The sequence below is a fragment of the Aulonocara stuartgranti genome, assembly GCF_965226115.1.
Source record: "Aulonocara stuartgranti genome assembly, chromosome: 6".
Taxonomy (NCBI): domain Eukaryota; kingdom Metazoa; phylum Chordata; class Actinopteri; order Cichliformes; family Cichlidae; genus Aulonocara; species Aulonocara stuartgranti.
In genome coordinates, this window is record NC_138944.1 from 32,814,859 (window position 1) to 32,837,643 (window position 22,785).

Here is a 22,785-nt window from a genome sequence, read left to right on the forward strand (position 1 = left end):
GTTTACAAATATACAAACCAGTTTTAAAAAGTAATATGTAATAAATAGTGTTATGTATATACTAGAGATGGCACATACTACTTTTTTATGTCTGAGACCGTTACCGATATCATAAATTTGGATATCTGCCAATACCAATATAAATCCGATGTAGCGTATTTTATAATCAACATAATGTTTTTTTCAAATATGTTGCTGCATTTTGTATAGGTTCATACTGAAGTTTTTAAAAAACAAAACAAAACAAAAAACACTGAAGCTATTCAGCAAAAAATACACTGCACCCAAAATATTTCATAGTTCAGCAATTCTGCTCAATCTAATAAACTTAAACTTACATCATCCTTCCTATTCTGGTATTTTAAAGAGTACTTAGCAGAAATATTAAGCAACCTAACTAATAGGTTTGCCAACTCCCAGCTAGAGTTGGATGTCTCGAGACCGGTCTTGGTCTCGAGACCACTTTTACGTGGTCTTGGTCTCGTCTTGGTCTCGTCTTGGTCTCGACGTACTTTTGTCTTGGTCTTGTCTTGGTCTCGACGTACTTTGGTCTCGGTCTTGTCTTGGTCTCGACGTACTTTGGTCTCGGTCTTGTCTTGGTCTCGCTGTCTTGCTGTCTCAGGTCAACATAGTGGTCGGGAGATTTGGAGTCAACAGTATCCATCACACACAGCGTAATGTTCGATAATGTATCATGTGGAAAAGCTTTATCTCTGAGAGCCGTGCTTAGAGAGTGCTTTGTAGTGAATCAGAATAGTCAACTCCCATTGAGCGAGAGCCGGCTCCTCAATTAATTTCCTTTCGCTGCTCAGCTGTCACACAGCGACACACAGTGGCTCAGCCATGCTCAAATCCCTCCACATTGTGGCATTTTATTATTTTGCCTTTCGCGCCCTTCACACACAACTAAATGCAACCCGTTAGATTGAGTCAGTTACAGAAATTTCAGCGACTTCGTCTGTCATAAAGTTTGCGTTCATAGAACACAAAGAGTTTTTGGTAAATGCAAAAAAGAAGCATTCGGCAAAGTGCAGGTTTTGTAAAGTCTCCTTGACCGAGACAGCCGGGACTACCTCAACCTTCACCAGGCACCTGGAGCGCAAACACCCTCAAAGGTAAGTTAGCCGGTAGCCATCTATCCATCTTCAAACTCTTCTAACTACCTTTCCAACCTCAGATGACCAGGTCATGTTTATGTAATATTGTTATTTATAATGTGTTCTTCAAACATTATAAATTATGTAGGGACAGTTTTTTTGCAACCGTCCCTGCAGACTTAACTTTAACTTAACGTTACGTTACATGCTATGTACAGGTAGCTAGCGCTAGCAGTGGCTATCAGCTACTTAAACAATTTTCATTAACTTTAGGTATTTTGGTGAATTCATTGAGCAGAAATATATCGAAACCATTTCAGTGAGCACTTTAAGGGCTGGTATGGTGCTTTGTTGTGGACTTTAATGGGCATATTTATATGGTTGCTGACTCGTAAGGACGGGCGTTTCAAGAGTGTCCCTATAACATTGCTCGGCTAACAGCAGTGTTCTCGACAGTGAAGACCAGATCAGAGCGGTCTATGGCTCTGGTCCAGATAGCACGGATCGCAAAACTGAGTCCTAAGGTTCTTAAATCGAACTTAAGGACCTTTGACTATGACTTTCTTAGGTGTTTTCTACTATGTTGCCCTACTAAACCAGTCCAGTGTGTAGGGGCTATTTTAGCATTATTAGACACAGTTATTTTGTATTGGTGTAACTTCAGACTTTATTGAGTAGTTCATTTCTTGTCAATACAGCTGTGTCTGATAGCTGACTGGCAGGAGGAGGCTTAATGCAACCTGCAAAGTTAATGCACAGACATTTTGTCTTTTGTAGATTCCATTCAACTGTTTTTCTGTTCTTCTTATTTAAGGTCTTGCAACCCTGAACACTCCAGTATTTTCATTATTACTAGTTGTGCCTAATGATCTATATGTGTCACACTGGATTAGATTAGGTTATTTTGTATGCAAAGGTCTGCCCTCATTGATAGGTTTAAAATTACTGTGCTTGTAAGATACAGTAGTTTTTGTGGTTGAATAGAAACCGATGTTTTACAGATTCCTATTTCCCTGTTTTGTAGGTACTTGGAGTACAAGGCAGGATCTGCAACATCAGTGATAGCGGTCAATCCCACACAGCCTCAATTATCATTGTTTGCTCCAAGCATCCACTTATTTTCCCCAAATTCACCCAGGCAACAGGCCATCACCCAGTCCATCTTCCAGGACCTTATAGTTGGATGCTCTCTCCCCTTGTCTATCATTGAGAATCCACATTTTAGACACTTCCTGAATGTCTTGGATAGCAAATACACTCCTGTGTCTAGAACCACCTTGACAGAGAAGCTGATACCTCACCTTGTCACTAAATTGAAGGGTGACATAATCAAAGCCCTGGAAGTCCAGCCAAATGTAGCAATAACAACAGACCTCTGGTCTGACCGGAGGCTTCGTACTTTCCTGGGAGTTACTGCTCATGCTGCCTGCAAGAACAAGGACTCTTACAGTTTACAATCATTTTTGCTTGACTGTAGGCGTTTCACAGGGAAGCACTGCGGCGAACGAATCGCCTCAGCATTTGACAGAATAGTTGAGGAGTATGGCATTGGCCATAAAATAAGCTACATTCTGACGGATAATGCATCCAATATGAAGCGGGCCTTTAAAGTCAAGATGCCAGAAGTAGAGCACCCTGAAGGTGACAGCAGTGATGACCTCGATGATGAAACAATGTGGGAGGATGCAGAAGGTTCTGATCCATGGTCAACGGGTGAACGTCTTTCTTGCTTCGCCCACTCGCTGCAACTTGTAATCAGTGATGGGATGAAAGAGGTAAAGGCAATAGCTAGAGCCATTGCCAAAGCCAGCAAGTTTACAAACCTGCTGCACAGCAGTAGTAACCACAAAGACTTGTTTGAGGCACACTTTGGCTCCAATAAGTCCATCCCAGCAGGAAACAACACCCGCTGGAATAGCACCTACAGACAGTTAAAGGCTCTGATCACACTTGACCACGGGGCCATCACTGAAATGTGCAGCAATACAGAGAATTTAGTGTTTTCAACCCGAGAGTGGGCTCAGCTGAAAGACCTTTGTGCTTTGCTTGAGCCTTTTTCTGATGCAACAGACCTTACAGAAGGTGATCATCAGGTGACTATTAGCATGGTGGTCCCCACTGTTCTGGACTTGAAGAATCATCTTATAAAGATGGAAGTACAAATGCCCCAGGCCGTAACTATAGTCAGGGCACTGAAAAGATCTTTAGAGAAACGGTTCTCTGGAATTTTCAGGCAGATTTGCATGGACGAAAAGGATCCAGAAGAGCCGTTTAGCCATCGGATCTACTTCCTTGCCACCATGCTCGACCCCCAGTTTGGACTGACCTGGGTAGATTTAGATGTGCAAAATGGTGAAACCGGACCAGCGCTGAAGAGGTTCAGAGATGACATTAAAAAGTCATTAATAGGTTACTGTATAATAATAATAATTTATTGTTATTGTTGTTTTTGTTGTTCCACTTAATATCACTGTCTTTGGTTTTATAGCATCATTAGAAGCATCCTGTCTAATCCTGTCTTTGTATGTGTGTGTGTGCACCCTTTTCCAGACCTTTTGATCACAGAGGTAGACAGAGACGGACCTACAGCACCAACAGAAGAAGACACAGAATTATCAGATAGTGACTCAGCGCCACCCCCAAAACAACGTCTTCTTTCACGCTACAAGGCATTTAGGTTGCAACGCAGCACAAGCCAGGACTCGAGCACTGATGCACAAATAAGCAAGTACCTAGACGGCATAAATGACTCTGACTGTGATGCACTCACCTTTTGGTCAAAAAACAAAGAGCGTTTCCCCAGTCTACACAGTGTTGCCTTGAAGGTCCTCTCTGTCCCTGCCTCTTCTGCCCCAGTTGAGAGGGTTTTTAGTAGAGGAGGCATTCTAATGAGACCCCACCACGCACGGCTAGGCTATAAGATGTTGCAATCTTTAGTTTTCTTGAAGTGCAATCAATCACTGTTTTAAAATGTGAACTGTTTTCTCTCACTCCTCTCTGAAAATATGCTGTTTGTTCATTATATATTTGTTCATAAGATATTTGTTATTTGTTCATAATGTCTGTGTTCTATTGTTCCTGCCCTACTGAACAACAGGCTTGATTTCATTGGCAGTGTGTTGTAATCTCATGCCACTGAAGACATCAAGATGCCAGAATCTTTTAAGCACTTGTTCTTATTCTTATTAATGCACAATTTGTATTGGTATGTAATATTTGTAGTTTGCATCTGATTCATGTGAGGTGTGCACATGTCTTTATATTGTTTGATTACAGAATTTTACTTAAAATGGTGTTGTTTGACTAAATAAATGTGACCATTGACTTTTAAATAACATCTGCATATCACTTTGTGTTGACAGGCCTTATCCATTTTAGGGAAGTTGGTATCATACAGTGTAATTTGGCTAGTACTACTACAATAGGACATGATGCAATTTCAAGTTTATAATCTTCAGTTTGATGTTACAATTTTATCTATATATAAAGTATAACTGAAACCAGTTACATATTTCATATTTTAGTTGTTGGAGGTGATCGCTGTTTTGTCAGATGACTTTGGGGCCAGTCAGTACCATCATGTCAGCCCTCAAAAGCACACAAAAGTTAGTCTTTTTTTGTCCCGGTCTTGGTCTCGTCTCGACTTGGTCTTGGTCTCGGTCTTGGTCTCGATACCCTCTGGTCTTGGTCTTGTCTTGGTCTCGATACCCTCTGGTCTTGGTCTTGTCTTGGTCTCGATACCCTCTGGTCTTGGTCTTGTCTTGGTCTTGGATTAGGCGGTCTTGACTACAAGTCTACTCCCAGCAAAAAAAAAAAAAATAGGGAACCACCCCCCACCTTCCACCTCATAATGCTTAATTGACGTAGTCAACTTTAATTTAATGCACGCGTAAGAAAATGTACAGAAATCAATAATTTTTCTACAATAATTAAATAGATTCAACATCTTTCTTCAACAAAATTGCAGACTGCACAGATGGTATCTTCCCAAAGGAAAAGGTACTACAGCTTGCTAGGTTATAAATTTGACTTAATAGTTCCTATATCAAATAATGAATTTTTATACATTTTACATCAGATGAAAACTTTGGTTGTAGGATTCAGATAATTATTTATGAAAAGCTAGACATGACAATTAGAAAGAAAATTCTGGCCCCCTGGCAAACATTTGCTGATGCACCTGTAGCACTTCCTTTAGGGAAGCAGGCTGAACATGTTGAAACCAGGGTGGAAGCCGTCGTTGATGACGTTTGCTGCTCTGTTGAGGCAGCGGGAGGAATAAATGTCCATCAGGGAGGGGAGAGGGCAGCCGATGATCTTTTGTGCTGTCATGACTACACTCTGAAGCCTCGGTCTATCCAACTCAGTGCAGCTGCCGTACCATACCGTGATGCTGTAAGTTAGCAGGCTCTCAATGCACGAGTGGTAGAGGGTCAGCAGCAGGTTGGAGTTCAGCTTGTACTTCCTGAGGGCCCTCAGGAAGTGCAGGCAACGTTGGGCCTTTTTTTTTTGTTTTGTTTTTTTTTGCCTGTCCCGTTTGGTTCTTTTGCCATCAGAATTATTGTCTAAAGGCGAGGAAAGATGCCCAACGGATTTACTTTACCAAGTTGACCATCCCAGCCTTGCCGTAATGGTCTATTTGATTCACCTTTTATTGTTTATTTTATTTTATTTTTTATTTTCACTTGCTAGTTACGGGACAGACTTTAATGAGGAAAAGAAAAGGGAGAAAGGAAGAGGGGGAAAAAACTGCGGAGAAGAGGGACGGGGATAAAGGGCAAAAAAACCCCAAAAACCAACTAAATAAGCAGACACACAAAAAAAAATGCATATATCAATCACCTGGATCGCCTGTTGAGAAAGAAAAAAGAAAACAAGCAGAAGAAAACGAGAGCAATACAATAAACAACATCACGATGATATATGGGAATATAACAGTAAATATTAAATATTAAACATTATTGTGCAGCACGTAATATCGACAGCGCACAGTGTGCTTTGAGGTAGGAGCCAAAAAGGGTGTCGTTTGTGTGTGTGAGCACCCGTGTGTACACCTGTGAGCATGAACACGTTTGTTTTTAAAAGGTTCCTTCATGTAATGATCTGCTAGAGGGTGTGGGGGGGCCACAGCCCCGTCCTCCAGGGCATGAAGCAGGTATGGAGGAGATCAAGACTCCAGACATCCAGAGGCCCCCAGAACACAAGAGACCAAGGAAGACCAACAGAGGGGCAGCCGCGCCACTGTCCCAGAAAGAGCTGAGGAGAGTCCCAGATGAGGGCTCACTCAGCAGCTGCGGAGCAGAAGCCAGGGGGGGTTGCAGTGATGTGCCCGTGAGCTCCGCCGGCAGCCAGCTGCGCCAGAGTGACTGAACCCCAGGCCGAGAGGCCGAGGGCACCCCACCCCCGAAGTGGCCCGAGCGAGCCCCAGGCTCCAGGCCCTGATAAGCAGCCACCAAGGAGTGAGCCAGTGTGTACCTGGGCGCCCACCCCCGGACACAAAGAACCACCAACGCGCTGATGTCTGAGGGCGTCTGCCACTGGCAGGGGAAGTGGTGGTGGGTGATAGGCCTCCATACCTTAGAGGGCCTGAGATGTCCCCAGAGAGGTGGCGTCTGATACCCGACCTGACATATGGACACAGACAAACAGGCACACACAGATACAAACATCCATTCCCACCCTCATGCTCTCATATGCACTTACTCCACACTCAACCAACGTGGAGACAGACATATAGAGACACTGTACACATGATCACACTCCCCAAGCGTACTCTACAAACCGGGTCTAGGTACCTTTGCCCCTGGAGGGGGGAACTGCACCCAGACCCAGGTGGTGTTACCCTTTTTCCCTGCGGTGGCGAGAAGCAGACCGTCCCGAGTCCGCAGCAGCAGGGAGGCCCCACATTCCAGACCCCAGTCGGATGGCCAACTCCTCCTCCCGGCCCCCCGCTCCAGCAGGTCGCAGAGAATGGGGGTGAGAGAAGACTCCAAAACCTCCCTCCGCCCACTCATATGTAGTGTTGATGTATGTGTGTTCTAAGGTGCATTTAAAACCCAGGAGGGCATGGAGCTACCTGCCAGAGAGCAGCAGGTAAGCGCATAGTCCCTCCTGCTAGCCCTCAATGTCTGTATTTAAAATTGAGAGGTGGGCAACGACGCCAGGGGTGAGGTGTACACCCTGATGGTCTTTTGGAGTCCGTGTAGCGTGCCCACCCCCAAGATCCTATATGTATGTGTTATGAGAGTGTGAGTAATGTGAATGTCTAAGTTGTGAGATAAAATTAAGGCACAAGAAGCCAGAAGGGGACAGAGGGGGGGATGCCTCCCCTGCACCCTGGTGACACACCTTTACCCCAAGGACCTGCATGTGTGGGTGGTTGTGGTGGAACGGGAAGAGGGAGGCAGCTGGAGATGGGGAGGGAAGGAAGGGAGGGGCAAGTGACCCCTCCCTGGGGCCAGCTCCCCCGCTGAACCCAGTAGGCACCTCCATACTCCGCAACCCGCCAGGGAAAGGGGACCCAGGCCCATCCGGACCGGGGCCCAGAACAGCAGCGCCGCCCAGCCCCACAGAGCCCGGGACAGCCCACCTGACCCCACCACAGAGAAAACTGCACCCACCCCGTCATCCACTCATCTTCCAGACTACACAAGACAATAGACGCCCAGGCTGAGATCTTCCTCCACCTCTCCTATATCTCCCCCTCCTGCAGAGTGAGTTCCTGAAGAGAGGAGAGCTCCTGCAAGGTGTAACACCCCCCCACCAGTTGAAGAGCCCCCCAGGTGGCTCAATGCACTGGCAGCACCCTGCGCCAGGGCCGGGCCCCCATACACCCACCCGCCCACAACCCCAGCAACATACCAACCAGGACCCAAGCCCCCGAGGCCCAGCCAGGGCCCCAGCCCAGAGACGGAGCGCCCCCAGAACCTCACGCGCGTCCCAGACCCACCCAGGGGCAGCCAGGCTACCAGGTCAGTAACCCACGTCCGTCAGCACAGACCCTCCCCTAGCCATGCTGCACGCAGCCACGAGGAAACCGTCACCTAAGAGCCAACAGAGCCCCTAATAGGCCATGACCGCTACCCCGGGTTGAGCCACCCAAGGAAGATGCTCCTGGGGAACCCCCCGACGAACGTTGGGCCTTCTTGATGACCACTGAGATGTTATCTGTCCAGGAGATGTCAGCAGAGATGAGGACACCAAGGAACCAGAAGGAGTGGACCCTCTCCACACAGTCCCCGTGGATGTAAAGGGGGGGAGGTATGTCAGTGCTGTGCCTCCTGAAGTCAACAATGACCTCTTTGGTTTTCTTAGTGTTCACTGGCATGTTGTTCTCTGAACACCATGCTGCCAGCTTCAGGACTTCCTCTCTGTAGTCTGCCTCCTCTGCCTTTGAGATGAGTCTGACTACTGTGGTGTCATCAGCAAACTTGATGATGAGTTTGTTGTTGTGGGTCGAACTGCAGTGGTGGGTGTAGAGAAAATACAGGAGGGGGCTCAGCACACAGCCCGGTGGGGAGCCAGTGCTCAGTGTGCGATTTGAGGAGACATTAGGGCCAAGTCTTACAGTGTGTGTGTCTGTGTTTGAATCCATCTCTCACCCCAACCACACACCTCACCTCTGTTTTACTGTTCTGATACATGTCCTCCAGCAGCCTCACCCTCTCTGTCCCACTGCTGTCCTCCTCATACAGTACCAAGGTTCCTTTCTTGTCACGCTATGTCCTCTTCTTCTTTTACTAAGATGAATTCCTTCTAAAGAAGGAAGGACATTTTTATATAATAACTTAACGCCATCTGTCATCACCTACAAAACAACAACCTACCTTGTTGTCATGACAGTGATTAGGCATACAAAAACAGCTGTACCATCAATGTTTCTGAATAAAGTTGAAGGATGAGGAGAAGGTTGAGGAGAGCCATGCTTTTAGAACATGTAAGCAGGAAAGCATACATGTTCTTTAAGGTTCACTTCTTTGTTTCATTTAAAAACTTTGATGTCTGCTAATGAAAGTTTCTGGTAAAGGGATGACTGGACACACAAAAAACATCTAAAACATCTATGGATTAAAAGGTCAGATAAAGCAAAGTCCAACTGGAAATGGTACACTATGCACAAGCAGGGCAACAAGTATGTTCTCTACAGACGAAACCAGGGTCGTGGGCGTGTCTGATGGCTTCCCCACACAGGTGATCAAGGATGTGAGAGAAAGTGATGCAAACATTTACTACTGCAACAAGTATAGAAACAACCAAGAACACTGCTGGGACAGGAGAGTTAAACTCATTGTTTCAGTATGATGCTTGCAAACAGTGATTATTTTATGATTATCACACCGATGAATGCATATCCTCTCAGAGCTGAAGGTAAAGGTGATTCCTGCCTAATCACGACCTGAAAACAGCTCCATCTTAGCAGTGATAGAAAATTGAAATTCAGAGAAACGCTAAAGATATTTGAGATAAAATGAATGAAAATTTTGGTTCCCACAAAATATGAATAAAACAGAGTAAAAGAGGGTACAAATATTACTGAACAGTACACACAGCTTTTAGAGGCTCACACTGCTACCATTCATATAATACCCCCCCCCCCCCCCCCTCTCTCTCTCTCTCTCTCGTCCAAACATGGATGAAGTATAGACCCAGTGAAGACATTTGATGTGTTATAAAAAAAAATTTAATCGTTTTTCTTCTTTTTTCTATTTCTGTATACTAATATAGGCCAGTCACTGCATCTTTATCAGTAAATCTTATTGTTCTGATTTTTTTTAATTTAGACTTTACAAAGGTGAGTATACTAGTAATATATAAAAACACACATGTATTTATTATATATAGCAATAGACTACCTTTACTGCTCATTTACTGAAGTATATTTACAGATGAATGAAATGAAATGATATTTTGAAAAATAAAAATATCACGCCTGTTAGTGGTTCTGGTAAGTTTCTTTTTCTGCACCACAATAACCATTAATGCCGCACCATTGTTGTTACTCTGCCAATAGTAACAACTTTGGGTTTTTTGATGAAAATGTAATGAAATGTGGTCATGTAGCATATTTAATTGGGATGCTTTGTAAATTTTAAAAATAACAAAGACAAGAAGTGTGACAATACACAAAAAACCCCACTATAAATTCAAAAGTAAGAGTCCAATAGCTGCTGCAAACATGCATTCTTCACTAGAGGGCTCTGTTGTGAAAAAAAAATTATCATAAAGGAGGAAGTGACTTTGGTCGTGTTAAAACGTGTTTGTCCTGCAGACACGCTGAAATCAGCTCTGTATTCAGGTTTTCCTCTTAGACAGCTCATGAATTTGAACATTTATTCACATTTCTGATATTTTATAAATTTTGATATTAACAGAAGTCATAGCAAGGACTAAATTATATTCACATAATCAACTTTTTGATTAGAAGAGAAAATCTACAGCAGCCATGTTGTTGGCAGAAGCTGGATGTTTGTTTCTGGGTTTCATTCTGTGTCTGTCAGGTAGGAATAATTTGTTTCTCCTCCTCATGATGACTGTGATGATGTTTCTGGAATCTAGAAAAAGATGCAGAAAGTTACAAGTTTTTCTCAGAAGTTAAATTAAAGTGAATTTCCTAAAAAAAAACTCACTTAAGAGATTTACTGTTAACATGATTTTTTCTTGTTTTGAAGTTCTGAACTGTCAAGTGTATCAAAGCACCAGATTGTGATCCTTTACAGTAACATGCTGTCATCACAGATTAGCACAGAAAAGAAAGTTAGCATAAATGTTCACCATGTTTTCTAATCACATGTTGTGTTAAAGGTGTTCAGGGAAAACCAAACAGCATCTGTGCCTTGAAAGGTTCATCAGTGAATCTGCCCTGCTCACATCAACATCCCACTGCAAGAAATGGCTGGTACACTGGACACGATACTGTCTCCAAGATAATGTTCTCAGTAGAGGAAACACATGTAAAGTACAGCATGTCAGCAGAGACTAATTTCACTCTAACAATCAATAATCTGACAGAGAGAGATGCAAATTTTTACTGCTGCATTAAAACTGCTGACAGATCAAAGTGCCAACAAAGTGGAATTCATCTCCAAGTTACAGGTACAGTTCTTTTTACAAATGCATCATAAATGAATGAGTTTATGAATGATCAGTGTATTCATGTTGGTCATGTGACCTCTCAGAGCTGCAGGTAAAGGTGATTCCTGCCACAGAGGGACAGACAGTAACACTGATGTGCAGCAGCAGCTGTCCTCTGACTGAAAAGCCTGCAGCCTACATCTGGTACAAGAACAGAGAGTTTCTCTATGAGGACTGGTCTCCCTGGTACCAAGAGCTGCTCAGCAGTGAGGAAGCAGTCACATACTCCTGTGCTGTCAAAGGCTACGAGCATCTCAGAGCCCCTCAAGTCTCTGTGGGTGAGTCATGATGGACACCTCCTCATCATGTTATGAGATGTTAAACACAAACACTTTACTCTTCAGACTCTAATGAATTTACGGAAAGTTGTTGGTTTTTCTCAGGTTCCATCACAGAGACCTGCTTCAGTGTGACCTATGCTAAAGGGAGAATGTGTTCTTCTCAGCAGACATCAGTGGACGAGTCCTGCTCCATCACATATCCCAGAGGTGAAGTTCTGGACAAACTGCACTTTGAAATTTCATTTTTATTTCTTAATTTATTTGACATGACAGAGATGAACTGGTGGAAAATGTGTTCATCATCTCCCAACAGAAATTCATGTCCAGAGGACTCCTGCTGAACACAGAGGTCACATCAGACTGACCTGTAACAGCAGCTGTTTTCTGACTGAGCCTCTGATTTCCTTTGTGTGGTATGAGACCAGAAAGCCTACAGTGCAGGAGGGAAAACAAATTCAGTTTTCCAGCTCTCAGCCAGACAGTTTGTCTTGTGCTGTAAAAGGTCTTGAGGATGTGCGCTCTGCTGACGTCTGTGAGTAAACTTACTGTCTCTCAACTTTCAAAGAACTAAAGCTTTTGTTTCTCAAAATATTATCACCCCTTCTTGCAATTAATACTAAGTCTATTAGTCATCACACTAGTAAATCCAAAACGGTTCATTCTGTTCATCTGGACATAGCATTTTCAGTAGGAGAAACGTTTCGTCATTCATCTAAGTGACTTCTTGAGTCTCAGCTCACTGCAGTTTTCCCCAACCTCATAAACTGTACATTTCCACAATGACTGAAACTAGGTCAGTTTCTTGATCATTAATGAGTGATAAATTATTTTGTAAATGTTGGTGATCACATCACAATTCTCAGCTGCAGATCCAAAACTCTGGACTCATCTCCCTCTTCAGATCTGCTCATCTATGATACTAACAGTATTCATCTCCTGACTTCTGCTCAGCTTTTTCAGTCTCAGCCAAGAGTAACTCAGTCTCTCATTTTCCTGAATATATTTCTTTTCCTGATTTATATATTTTTAATGTTATTATTTTATTCTTATAAATTATTTAGTTGATTTTGTATTTTTATCACTAATTATTACAGTAATTTAAAGTACTTTTTAGTTGTTGCGTTGTACTTTGTTGTCAGTTGTTAGCCGACCCCACAACATCTGTTATGTTTAAATATATAATATAAATAAACTGATTTGACAAATTCAGTTAAAATATCTGTGTCTTATCGATATTTCAGGTGTTAATGATGATTCCTGCTGGGCGTTGAATTATGTCCACAGCAGAATCTGTGCTCTGGAAGGATCTTCAGTCAACATCTCCAGTAAATACTCACATCCTGACTACCAGCAGATACAGTCTAAATGTTGGTATAAAGTCAAGAGAAATGCTGAGGAGGACATCAGGAGGAACCTGACTGAGGATGCAGATCATGTGGAGTATGATGACAGCATGAAGAACCAACACATCCTCAGATTAAAGAAGCTGAAGAGAGATGACTCAGCAGAATACAGGTTCACCATCACAACAGAAAATGAAGAAGTGAAACAGTTTGATTTTCCTGGAGTTACTCTGACTGTCACAGGTAATTATGGTTTGTCAGTAAGCAAGAGTAAAAATATTATATTTTTCAAACCTACTAGCTCTTAATAGGTACATGTTGTGTTACAAAAGAATATGAAGAGCCATCATTCAACTGTGTCTTACATATGTAATGTAAGTCATCGCACAGATCCAACCAAATGCATGATGCAATCATCAGATTTCTCGAGCCATTCATTTCTTCTGCATATCCATTTTCAAGTTTCAAGGTCCCATCCAAGGTAGTGGCAGTGAATGTAAACAGCAGTAAAACTATAAACATCTAATCTTTACTGCCACTGTTGTGTATTTGTGAATCTTGCACTATATATGCACTAGCCATACTACAGTGATGTTTTAAGTGCAAAAAAGGAAAATATTGTACTTCTGAGTCAAAGGCGTCTGGGAAGGGATCTCGCATTTACGACACCAACTCTCTGCCATCTATAATCCAGTTTTGAGATCCCTTCCCAGACGCCTTAACGCCCACTCACGTCTGGGAAGGGATCTCAAAACTGGATTATAGATGGCAGAGAGTTGGTGTCGTAAATGCAAGATCCCTTCCCAGACACCTTAACGCCCACTCACATCCTGGGCCATCTGACCTCAGGAATTCGCATGATAAGGTGGGGCCAGGTTTCACAATGAACACACCCGAAACTCTGGCTGATTGGGACCCACACCCAGTTTCACACCTTGGCTCAGGCGATTAGAGGATCATCAGGGGGTCCTTTGTCCCTCTGTGGGGGGAAACTCCCACTAGGTTTATATCTGGGACTCTCCACCATTTGACCTTAGAACTGAAGAAGCTTCTCGGATGAGAGGTGAAACGTCTTCAAGCAACTTAAAGAAGTCCAGACGCTTTTCTTTGCAAGCTCCTTTGTCTACGATGACCTGGATGACTGAGAACCTTCACAGACACATTGTACTTCTGACATATCTTGATTAAGGCATAATACATAATGCCTATGCTTAATTTCATCAGTTGACCAAACCCATGTCTTTGTGAGATAGAGTACTCAGAGAGAGCGCACACAGACACAGCTCCAGCATGCAGAGAGACTGAAGCCTGGATTTGAACCAGGTGTGAGGCAACAGTGCTAACCACCTTCTCACCCACTCATAAAATGTTTATGCTATGTTAATGCTGACTTAATTTTATTTCTAAACACTACCTGAGGTAGAAACTCTGCATTTCCTGTTGACAGGGGATTTCTTAAAATCACCCCGCAATTCTTCAGCTGAGACACTTGAGTTAGAAAACACAAACACTGCAGTTGTCTTTACTTGCGAGGACAAGTGACAGAGCGCTCCTACACGTAAGAGACACTCACGGACTTGCACTCTGTCACCGTCTGCTTTCTTTATTTATACAACAGGAATTAATACATTCGTTCAGTGACATGAGCATGTGCATATGTGATTGTGTGTGTGTGTGTGTGTGTGTGTGTGTGTGTGTGTGTGTGTGTGTGTGTGTGTGTGTGTGTGTGTGTGTGCACAAGGTCAGAACTGCTTGTTCAACTTCTTACTATCGCTGTGGATAGATTCAGATACAAATATCAGAACACGTTTCATAAAGAACAATCAGTTCTGAGCAATGAAAAGATCATCATGCAGCATTCTATCACAAATAAACTTATATCATTAAAAGCTTATACTGACTGAACAAATACAATTCTCTATTGACACCTGTATAGTGTCTTCATGTTTTTCACCCATGCATGTTCTGATGTTAGTATGATCAGTTAGGAAAGAAAAAAGAAGAAACTATTTTAGCCAGGCAAAAATGTTTCTGCTATATTATTCTTTATTATAAAATCTGAATTAATTCAAACAGAATGCAGTGATTTGTAAAAATCACACAATATAAAACAGAAAACAAATCAAGCATATAAGAATATATTTTTCTTATGAATTTGATGCCAGAAATGTTTCTCAAAAATGTTGGGACAGGGCAAGAGTAAAGCAAATTGGAGGAAGTTTTGCAGCTAAGTTTCATTGGCAACAGGTCTGTAATAAGAAATAAAAAGAACATGTAGAGTTTCTTACATGTAAAAATGGGCAGAGGTTCACTAACCTGCAAAAAACTGCATGTACAAATTGTGAAAATTTTCAGAATAATGCTGCTCAGTCTGTATCAGAGCCTAGACTCTGATTGTAGAGGTGAAGAAGGTGGCTCGAATGGAGCTTGGGTGCTTGAGTGTTAGAGATGCAGGGGGGGTGGGTTATGCAAAGGCATTTGCAAAGGAGAATGACAGATATGGTAAATGGTAAATGGCCTGCATGGCCAGCGCTTTTCTAGTCCCTAAGGACCCCAAAGCGCTTCACACTACATTCAGTCATTCACCCATTCACACACACATTCACACACAGGCGATAGCAAGCTACATTGTAGCCACAGCTGCCCTGGGGCACACTGACAGAGGCGATGTGCAATGAAATTTAATGTATGAAGCATGAATGCTGATTGGCCTGGAGAAGGTGACTGGACAAGACCAGTGATGGCACAGTTTGACAGTGTGGGAGAGTTGGAGTGATTACGCTTAGATTTAGCTGGTAGCACCTAGAAGTGGACAGATGTGAGACCATAGAAACTTATGCATAATGTTCATTCAAATGTAACCTGAGATAAACAACAACACATGGCATATCTGTGCCACTATCCATCCATCCATCCATCTTCATCCGCTTTATCCGGGGCCGGTTCGCGGGGGCAGCAGCCTAAGCAAAGAGGCCCAGACCTCCCTCCCTCTCCCCAGCCACCTCCTCCAGCTTATCCGGGGGAATACCAAGGCGTTCCCAGGCCAGCCGAGAGATATAATCTCTCCAGCGTGTCCTGGGTCTGCCCCGGGGCCTCCTCCCGGTGGGACATGCCTGGAACACCTCACCCAGGAGGCGCCCAGGAGGCATCCTTGTCAGATGCCCGAACCACCTCAGCTGGCTCCTTTCGATGTGGAGCAGCAGCTGCTCTACTCTGAGCCCCTCCCGGATGGCCGAACTTCTCACCCTATCTCTAAGGGAGAGGCCAGCCACCCTTCGGAGGAAGCTCATTTCTGCCGCTTGTATCCGCGATCTCGTTCTTTCGGTCACTACCCACAGCTCGTGGCCATAGGTGAGGGTAGGGACGTAGATCGACCGGTAAATTGAGAGCTTCGCTTTTACACTCAGCTCCCTCTTCACCACGACGGACCGGTGCAGCGTCTGCATTACTGCAGCTGCAGCCCCAATCCGTCTGTCGATCTCCGGCTCCCTTCTCCCATCACTCGCGAACAAGACCCCGAGATACTTGAACTCCTCCACTTGGGGCAGGAACTCATCCCTGACCCGGAGTGGGCACTCCACCCTTTTCCGGCTGAGAACCATGGCCTCAGATTTGGAGGTGCTGATCCTCATTCCCGCTGCTTCACACTCGGCTGCGAACCGTTCCAGTGCAAGCTGGAGCCCTCACCCGATGAGGCCAACAGAACCACATCATCTGCAAAAATCAGAGATGAGATTCTCTGATTCTTCTCCAAGTCCACAAAACACATGTTGACTGGTTGGGCAAACTCCCATGCACCCTCAAGTATCCTGGAGAGGATAAAGAGCTGGTCCAGTGTTCTGCGACCAGGACGAAAACTGCATTGTTCCTCCTGTATCCTGGGCCACTATTTATTCCAAAAAATACTAAGCAAAAGGCAGGCACTAACTCGCGATAGGGGAAATCCATGAAGTAGTCAGCTTTATTTCTGTACAATTATTATACATGTTACTGCTACTACCTGCTACTATACTATAATCATAAAATGTTGCTAGTTTTTAACACACTGCTTCTGCATTTTGTTTTCATTTTAGTTTAAAAAAAATAATAATACAGTGTAATGTATCATATGTTACAGGGTGGCTGTAACAGGTCACCAACTAACTGGAAGGTTGGTGGTTCAATCCTAGTCTGCTCAAGTCTGCATGCCAAGTATCCTTGGGCAAGATGCTAAACCCATGTTGCTCTCCAATGCATCCATCAGAGTATGAATATATGTGGATGTTAGTTATGAAGCACTGAGAAATGGTAGAAAAAAAGTGTGAATGGGTGAATGCACAAGTTGTGTAAAGCACTTTGAGTGCTCAAAATAGAGTAGAAAAGTGTTATATAAGAACCACTTCATTTACCATTTTGTTCTTATTCACAATTCACATTTAATGCATAAGCCACAGAGGAGATTTGCTATAAAAGAGATTTCTTTGACCAACGTTTCTCTTTCAGAGCTGAGAGTGAAGATGAGTCCTTCTGCAGTGGTGACAGAGGGTCAGAGAGTCACACTGACCTGCAGCACCAGCTGTCCTCTGACTGACAACACAAACTACATTTGGTACTTGAACAGTCAACCTCTGACCCCGAGAGAGAACCAGAACAAACATCTGATCCTAGACCCAGTCAGCAGGGAGGATGCAGGAAGCTACTCGTGTGCTGTGAAAACCAACAAAGATATCAGCTCTGCTCCAAAGACTCTCACTGTCCAAAGTATCACAGGAACATGGACACCAGCAGCTGCAGGAGTTTCTGCTGCTCTGCTGGTTTTAGTACTTCTCACTGTCTGCTGGTGGATCAGGTGAACATCAATGTTTTGTCTCTCACATCAACCAGATTCAATCTCAAGTTCACACACTAACCTGTTTCTATATTCATCTGTTTCACTGACCAGAAAACAGAGGTCAGGAAATGAAACAATGGAGAACTTCACGGTAAAGAAAATACATTTAATAATCTTGCTTCTGTATAGGGACAGTCTTTTCCACATTTAATCCTACCACTCCTCTTTTTCACCACTTAATTTGAAACGTTTGTTCTGTTTTGCATCACTTACACTTTGATTTCAAGTATGAAAGCTTCTCACCTCCGCTGACAGAGGAGGAACCTGACTACAGTGAAATCTGCTTGTCCAAGAATAAAACAGAGACTCTCTACTCCACTATTCAGCCATTTCAACCACAAAAGCAGGACCATCACCCCTATGATGTTGTGGACTTGAGAAACAAGACTGCTCCTGAGTGAGTATGTTCTGTGGATATAAATCACACTTTAATTGAATTATTTTAATTAATGCACTAGTTTTCTTACTTTCAGGCTCAATGAACAGGCTCTGGACACCTAGAAACTTTACAACACATCAACCTAAAGAAGATAAAATATAACAACACATCTGGCTGTACAGGACTTGAGTGAATTTGTTGAGATGTTGGCCTTTTTTTGATGAGTATTTACGTGTTGTGGGTGCTCTTGACAGCATTAATGGATACACTTATAGGAATTGAAACTAAGTGACTAGGGAGGCTGAGCAGCTCTTGATCTTGAGACGCTCGCTCTCAGGCTCTGCCTCACACCAAATAAGAGGAAGCCTCAAAACCTGTGCTTTTTGTATAGTGTGTAATTAAAAGCACTAGTCTTTCACACATTACAAAATCTCAGTTAAGTCTTGGAATTTTCCACTGAATATATAATGAACTGTTTCCCAAAAATGTGCCATTTTAGGAGTTATTACTTTTTAGTATCAAACTGGGAGTCTTATTTAACCTTTTTAACTATCATCTACTGTTTTAATCAAAACTGTTGACTAGCAGGTTTGCAAATCAGAGATGTTTTGCCAGGTTATGGTTATGTTATGCAAGCAAGTTACTCTTGTAGACTTTTAGGCATTGCAGAGATGCTACAGAAGAAAGAGACTGGTTACTCCAAGACTGCAGAGTTGACAACAGGATAAGAGGTCATAGAAACACAACTTCCAGGTGGGGGAAAGTCCAACTCCAGTCCTCTAGAGCTACTGTCCTGCAGCTTTTAGATGCATCCTTGTTCTGACACACCTGAATCAAATGAATGGCTTGTTACCAGGCCTTTGCCAAACTTGATGGCATGCTGAAGAGGTAATCCAATCATTTGATTCAACTGTATTGGAATAGGGATGCATCTAAAAGCTACAGGAGAGTAGCTCTCGAGGACTGGAGTTGGACACACAGGATTTAGAGATTCATAAATGACTTCCCAAGTTCCCAGATGTAATTCTGTCAAGTTTCAAGACTTGCTAGAAGCATTCTGGAGCAAGCTAATGATAACGAAAATAAATTCTCAACCAACATGAAACATCTGCCGTCAGATAACATATACCCAGTTAATTGGATATTTTAATAAAATATAGTATTGGTAAGTAATTCTTTTTTCAACTTTTGCTTTTATTTAGGCTAAAGTTATGAATTTTACGTTTTAATAAGCCGGGGTCCCTATGATTTCTTTTCTACTTTTATTGTTACACATAATATGTTTTATAATATCCAAAGGTTCTCATGTGTTTTCAGTATTTGCCATAATCATGTGCATTAAGTTATTTTTTTGGTTTGTAATATGACTTCTTTTGAAAATATAGGTAATTTGACATGCACATTATCATTACAATTAATGTCCATGGTTTTTCACTTTTGTGTCTACTTCTGTCTTTATAAAAGTTGAGTTAAATTAAACCTGTGCTCCAATGTTTTTTTGATGGCCACACTTCTTAATAAAATATAGGAGTGTAGCCTGACTGGGATTATTTAAAACAAGACCAATTTCAAATGTCATTCATACATTTTATTAACATACCATTTTATTACAGGATTAAATCAGGTAAAACAGATGAATAAAAGACGAATTAAAGAATGCTAAGTAATTCCTTGCCTACTTCTTCTGCAAAAAAGAAATCAGTCATAGGAGTGTCCCTGTAAGTGCTGGAGTGAGAATGAGGAACAAGAGAAAAAGAAAAGAGAAGGAATGCAACTCTTTTCTCGATGGTCACTTGACACTGTCTTAGACAGTATACATTTCCTCTTTACTCAGTCCACAAAAGGATAAGCTGTACAACCTTTTCACTGGTTAATGTGTTAAAAGTAAACTTGAGCAGCAGGATCATTATAAGGTGACCAGATGCTGTAAAACATCTTTAAAGAGGCTTTAGCACATCAGGTGTTTCCTGTGTTAGTTTTCCATATATACTGCTTTGCACTCAATTTCAGAGTAATAGTGAAATGAACTTTGGTTAAACTGACTCATTCAGTTGTGATTTTCTTGTGCTTTCAATTCTCCACTAGTATTTTTCCACATACTGGAGGACCTCCCTCTTTTCATACACTACACTGCATCACTCACCTCTTCCAGCAGCACCTCCTGAGACAGCTGGGGACTCAATCTGCACACAGTGATTACTAGATAATGGAAACAGACAGTTCTTTAAAGAGAGAAAAGTGAAAGTTTGCTGGTTCACTTCCAGCTAGAGACACAAATCCCCATCGAGCTTGCATCTGGTTTAAAACTGCCAAATCCAACATGCAGAGCTACCTGCAGTTAACCCTTTTGTCACAAGACAGCAGCAAACGTTTGTTGACATTCAGACTTTTGGCTAAAAGACAATTCCAAATCATGTATCATGTACTTGTATTAGGAGTGTGACAGTTAAACTGAGCCAGCTGAAGTCTCTAGACCTGTGATGCTGTAAAAATATTTTGTGTGTTTTGAAATTCTGCATCATGCATGTGAGACTGCAGCATTTGGGTTCCCAGATGTTTGTAGAAGCTGAAAAGCTTATTTTAAAATTGAAAAATGTTCACACAAACATCTTTCCTTGACCCTGCAGCGGTGAGTTCTTCCCTCCACACCACTCAAGCTGCTGTAGTTATCTTTTGATATTCAGTTTCACCTCATCATGAAACTGAATATCACATCAGGTTTGTTTTTGATTGAGTGTCATTCTGCCTGTAAACACGATAGCTCAAAAACCTGAATTAACTTAATGAGTCATTTGTTGAAAATTGACAAAAAGCATAGAAAAGTATAACTTAAACAAACTATGAACCTTACAAGTGTAGTGGGTATTGTAAACATATATAAAACCTTTATAAGGTTATAAAGTAACTTTATTTGTTAAAAGTTTTTTTTTAAAAATGCTCATGTTTAATTGTATATTGTATTGAGGCTCTTATTTTGTGTTCTAATTTTAATTTTGTTTCTTTTATATTTATTTGTTTTCCATCCATCCATCCATCCGCTTCTGCTTATCCTTTTCAGGGTCGCAGGGGGCGCTGGAGCCTATCCCAGCTGTCATAGGGCGAGAGGCAGGGTACACCCTGGACAGGTCGCCAGTCTATCGCAGGGCCAACACACAGGGACAGACAACCATTCGCACTCACATTCATACCTAGTGACAATTTGGATTATCCAATTAACCTATCCCCACAAGCTGCATGTCTTTGGACGGTGGGAGGAAGCCGGAGTACCCGGAGGGAACCCACGCAAACACGGGGAGAACATGCAAACTCCACACAGAAAGATCCCGGCCTGATGTTGGAATTGAACTCAGGACCTTCTTGCTGTGCGGCAACAGTGCTAACCACCGTGCCACCGTGCTGCCCTTTATTTGTTTTTATTTATTTAAATTTATTTAAATTTTATTTTTATTTCCATATCATTCACTTTGGTCAGTGGTTGCTGTTTTTAAAGTGCTTTATAAATAAAGTTGGGTTGCTTTGGCTAAAGATCTAAAATAGGATGTCACTCAGTCAAGGAATGTTCGACTGATGCCACTCTCCAGTGACATGCGGCGAGTGCTACGCTGTGGGCTCTTGCTGAATGAAGCTAGGACAGCCACTGATGTTTCTTCATTAGTGACAGTTTTCTTGCGTCCACATTTTGGAAAATCCAACACTGAACCAGTTTCACGAAACTTAGCAAGCAGTTTGCTAACTGTAGCATGGGAGATGGGTGGTCTCGTAGGGTGTCTTGCATTGAAATCTGCTGCAATGACCCGGTTACTGCGTTCACCAGATATCAACACAATTTCGATCCGCTGCTCACGTGTTAACCTGTTCGACATGTCAGTGGCTGTGAACAAAGAGAAACTTGTAAATAACTCATGAAAGAATAAAGTTACATTGAAACCAAGCACACCATTGTTTTTCTTGTGACATTACCAATAAGTTTGATGTGTCACATGACCCTCTTCCTATTGAAAAAACAAAAGTTGTATCCAAGATGGCCGACTTCCAAATGGCCACCATGGTCACCACCCATCTTGAGGAGTTTTCCCCCTCACATATACTAATGTGCCACAAACAGGGCTTTAATATCACCAACCATTCCCATGTTATTACATTGTATCCATATAAATGGCCCACCCTGTGCTATTTTAAACTTTGTTTCTCACTGCCATTGTTTGAATTGACATTAAGGCTTTATTTTTTTATTTTATTTTTTTTAAACTGTGCTTAAAATGTGACTTACTTAGGTTTACTACTTTGTTTGTATTGGCAACATTTAGGAAACCATTATGGTATATGTGGATTATAAATATAGTAAACTAGTAAAGTAAACTAGTACCACGGGCAGCAGCCAAAGCAAAGACCAAGACCTCCCTCTCACCAGCCACCTCCTCCATCTTATCCAGGGGAAAACCAAGGCTTCAGAGGCCAACAGAGAGATATAATCTCTCCAGCATGTCTTGGGTCTGCCCTGGGGCATCCTCTCAGTGGGACATGCCTGGAACTAGCAAAAGCTTGTAACCATAGGTGAGGGTAGGAACGTAGATCAACCAGTAAAAATGTGTTACCATGGCAACTGAGGCTTTGTGTGGATTACCGTCTGTTGAATTCAAGGACTAGGCAGGATGCTTTTCACCTGCCTTGAATTGAGGAGTCC

At 42.5% G+C, this 22,785-nt stretch overlaps 1 protein-coding gene across 1 annotated transcript; it reads left to right on the forward strand.

Annotated features, from left to right (window-relative positions):
- The first annotated feature begins 10,327 nt into the window (after positions 1-10,327).
- Positions 10,328-19,725, forward strand: LOC309707882 (B-cell receptor CD22-like). Its single transcript, XM_082535449.1, has 10 exons — positions 10,328-10,594; positions 10,899-11,189; positions 11,273-11,506; positions 11,612-11,716; positions 11,823-12,041; positions 12,751-13,095; positions 17,335-17,680; positions 17,774-17,813; positions 17,950-18,119; positions 18,196-19,725. The coding sequence occupies exons 1-10, from the start codon at positions 10,540-10,542 to the stop codon at positions 18,221-18,223; spliced, it is 1,833 nt and encodes a 610-aa protein (XP_082391575.1). The 5' UTR covers positions 10,328-10,539; the 3' UTR covers positions 18,224-19,725.
- The last annotated feature ends 3,060 nt before the right edge of the window (positions 19,726-22,785 follow it).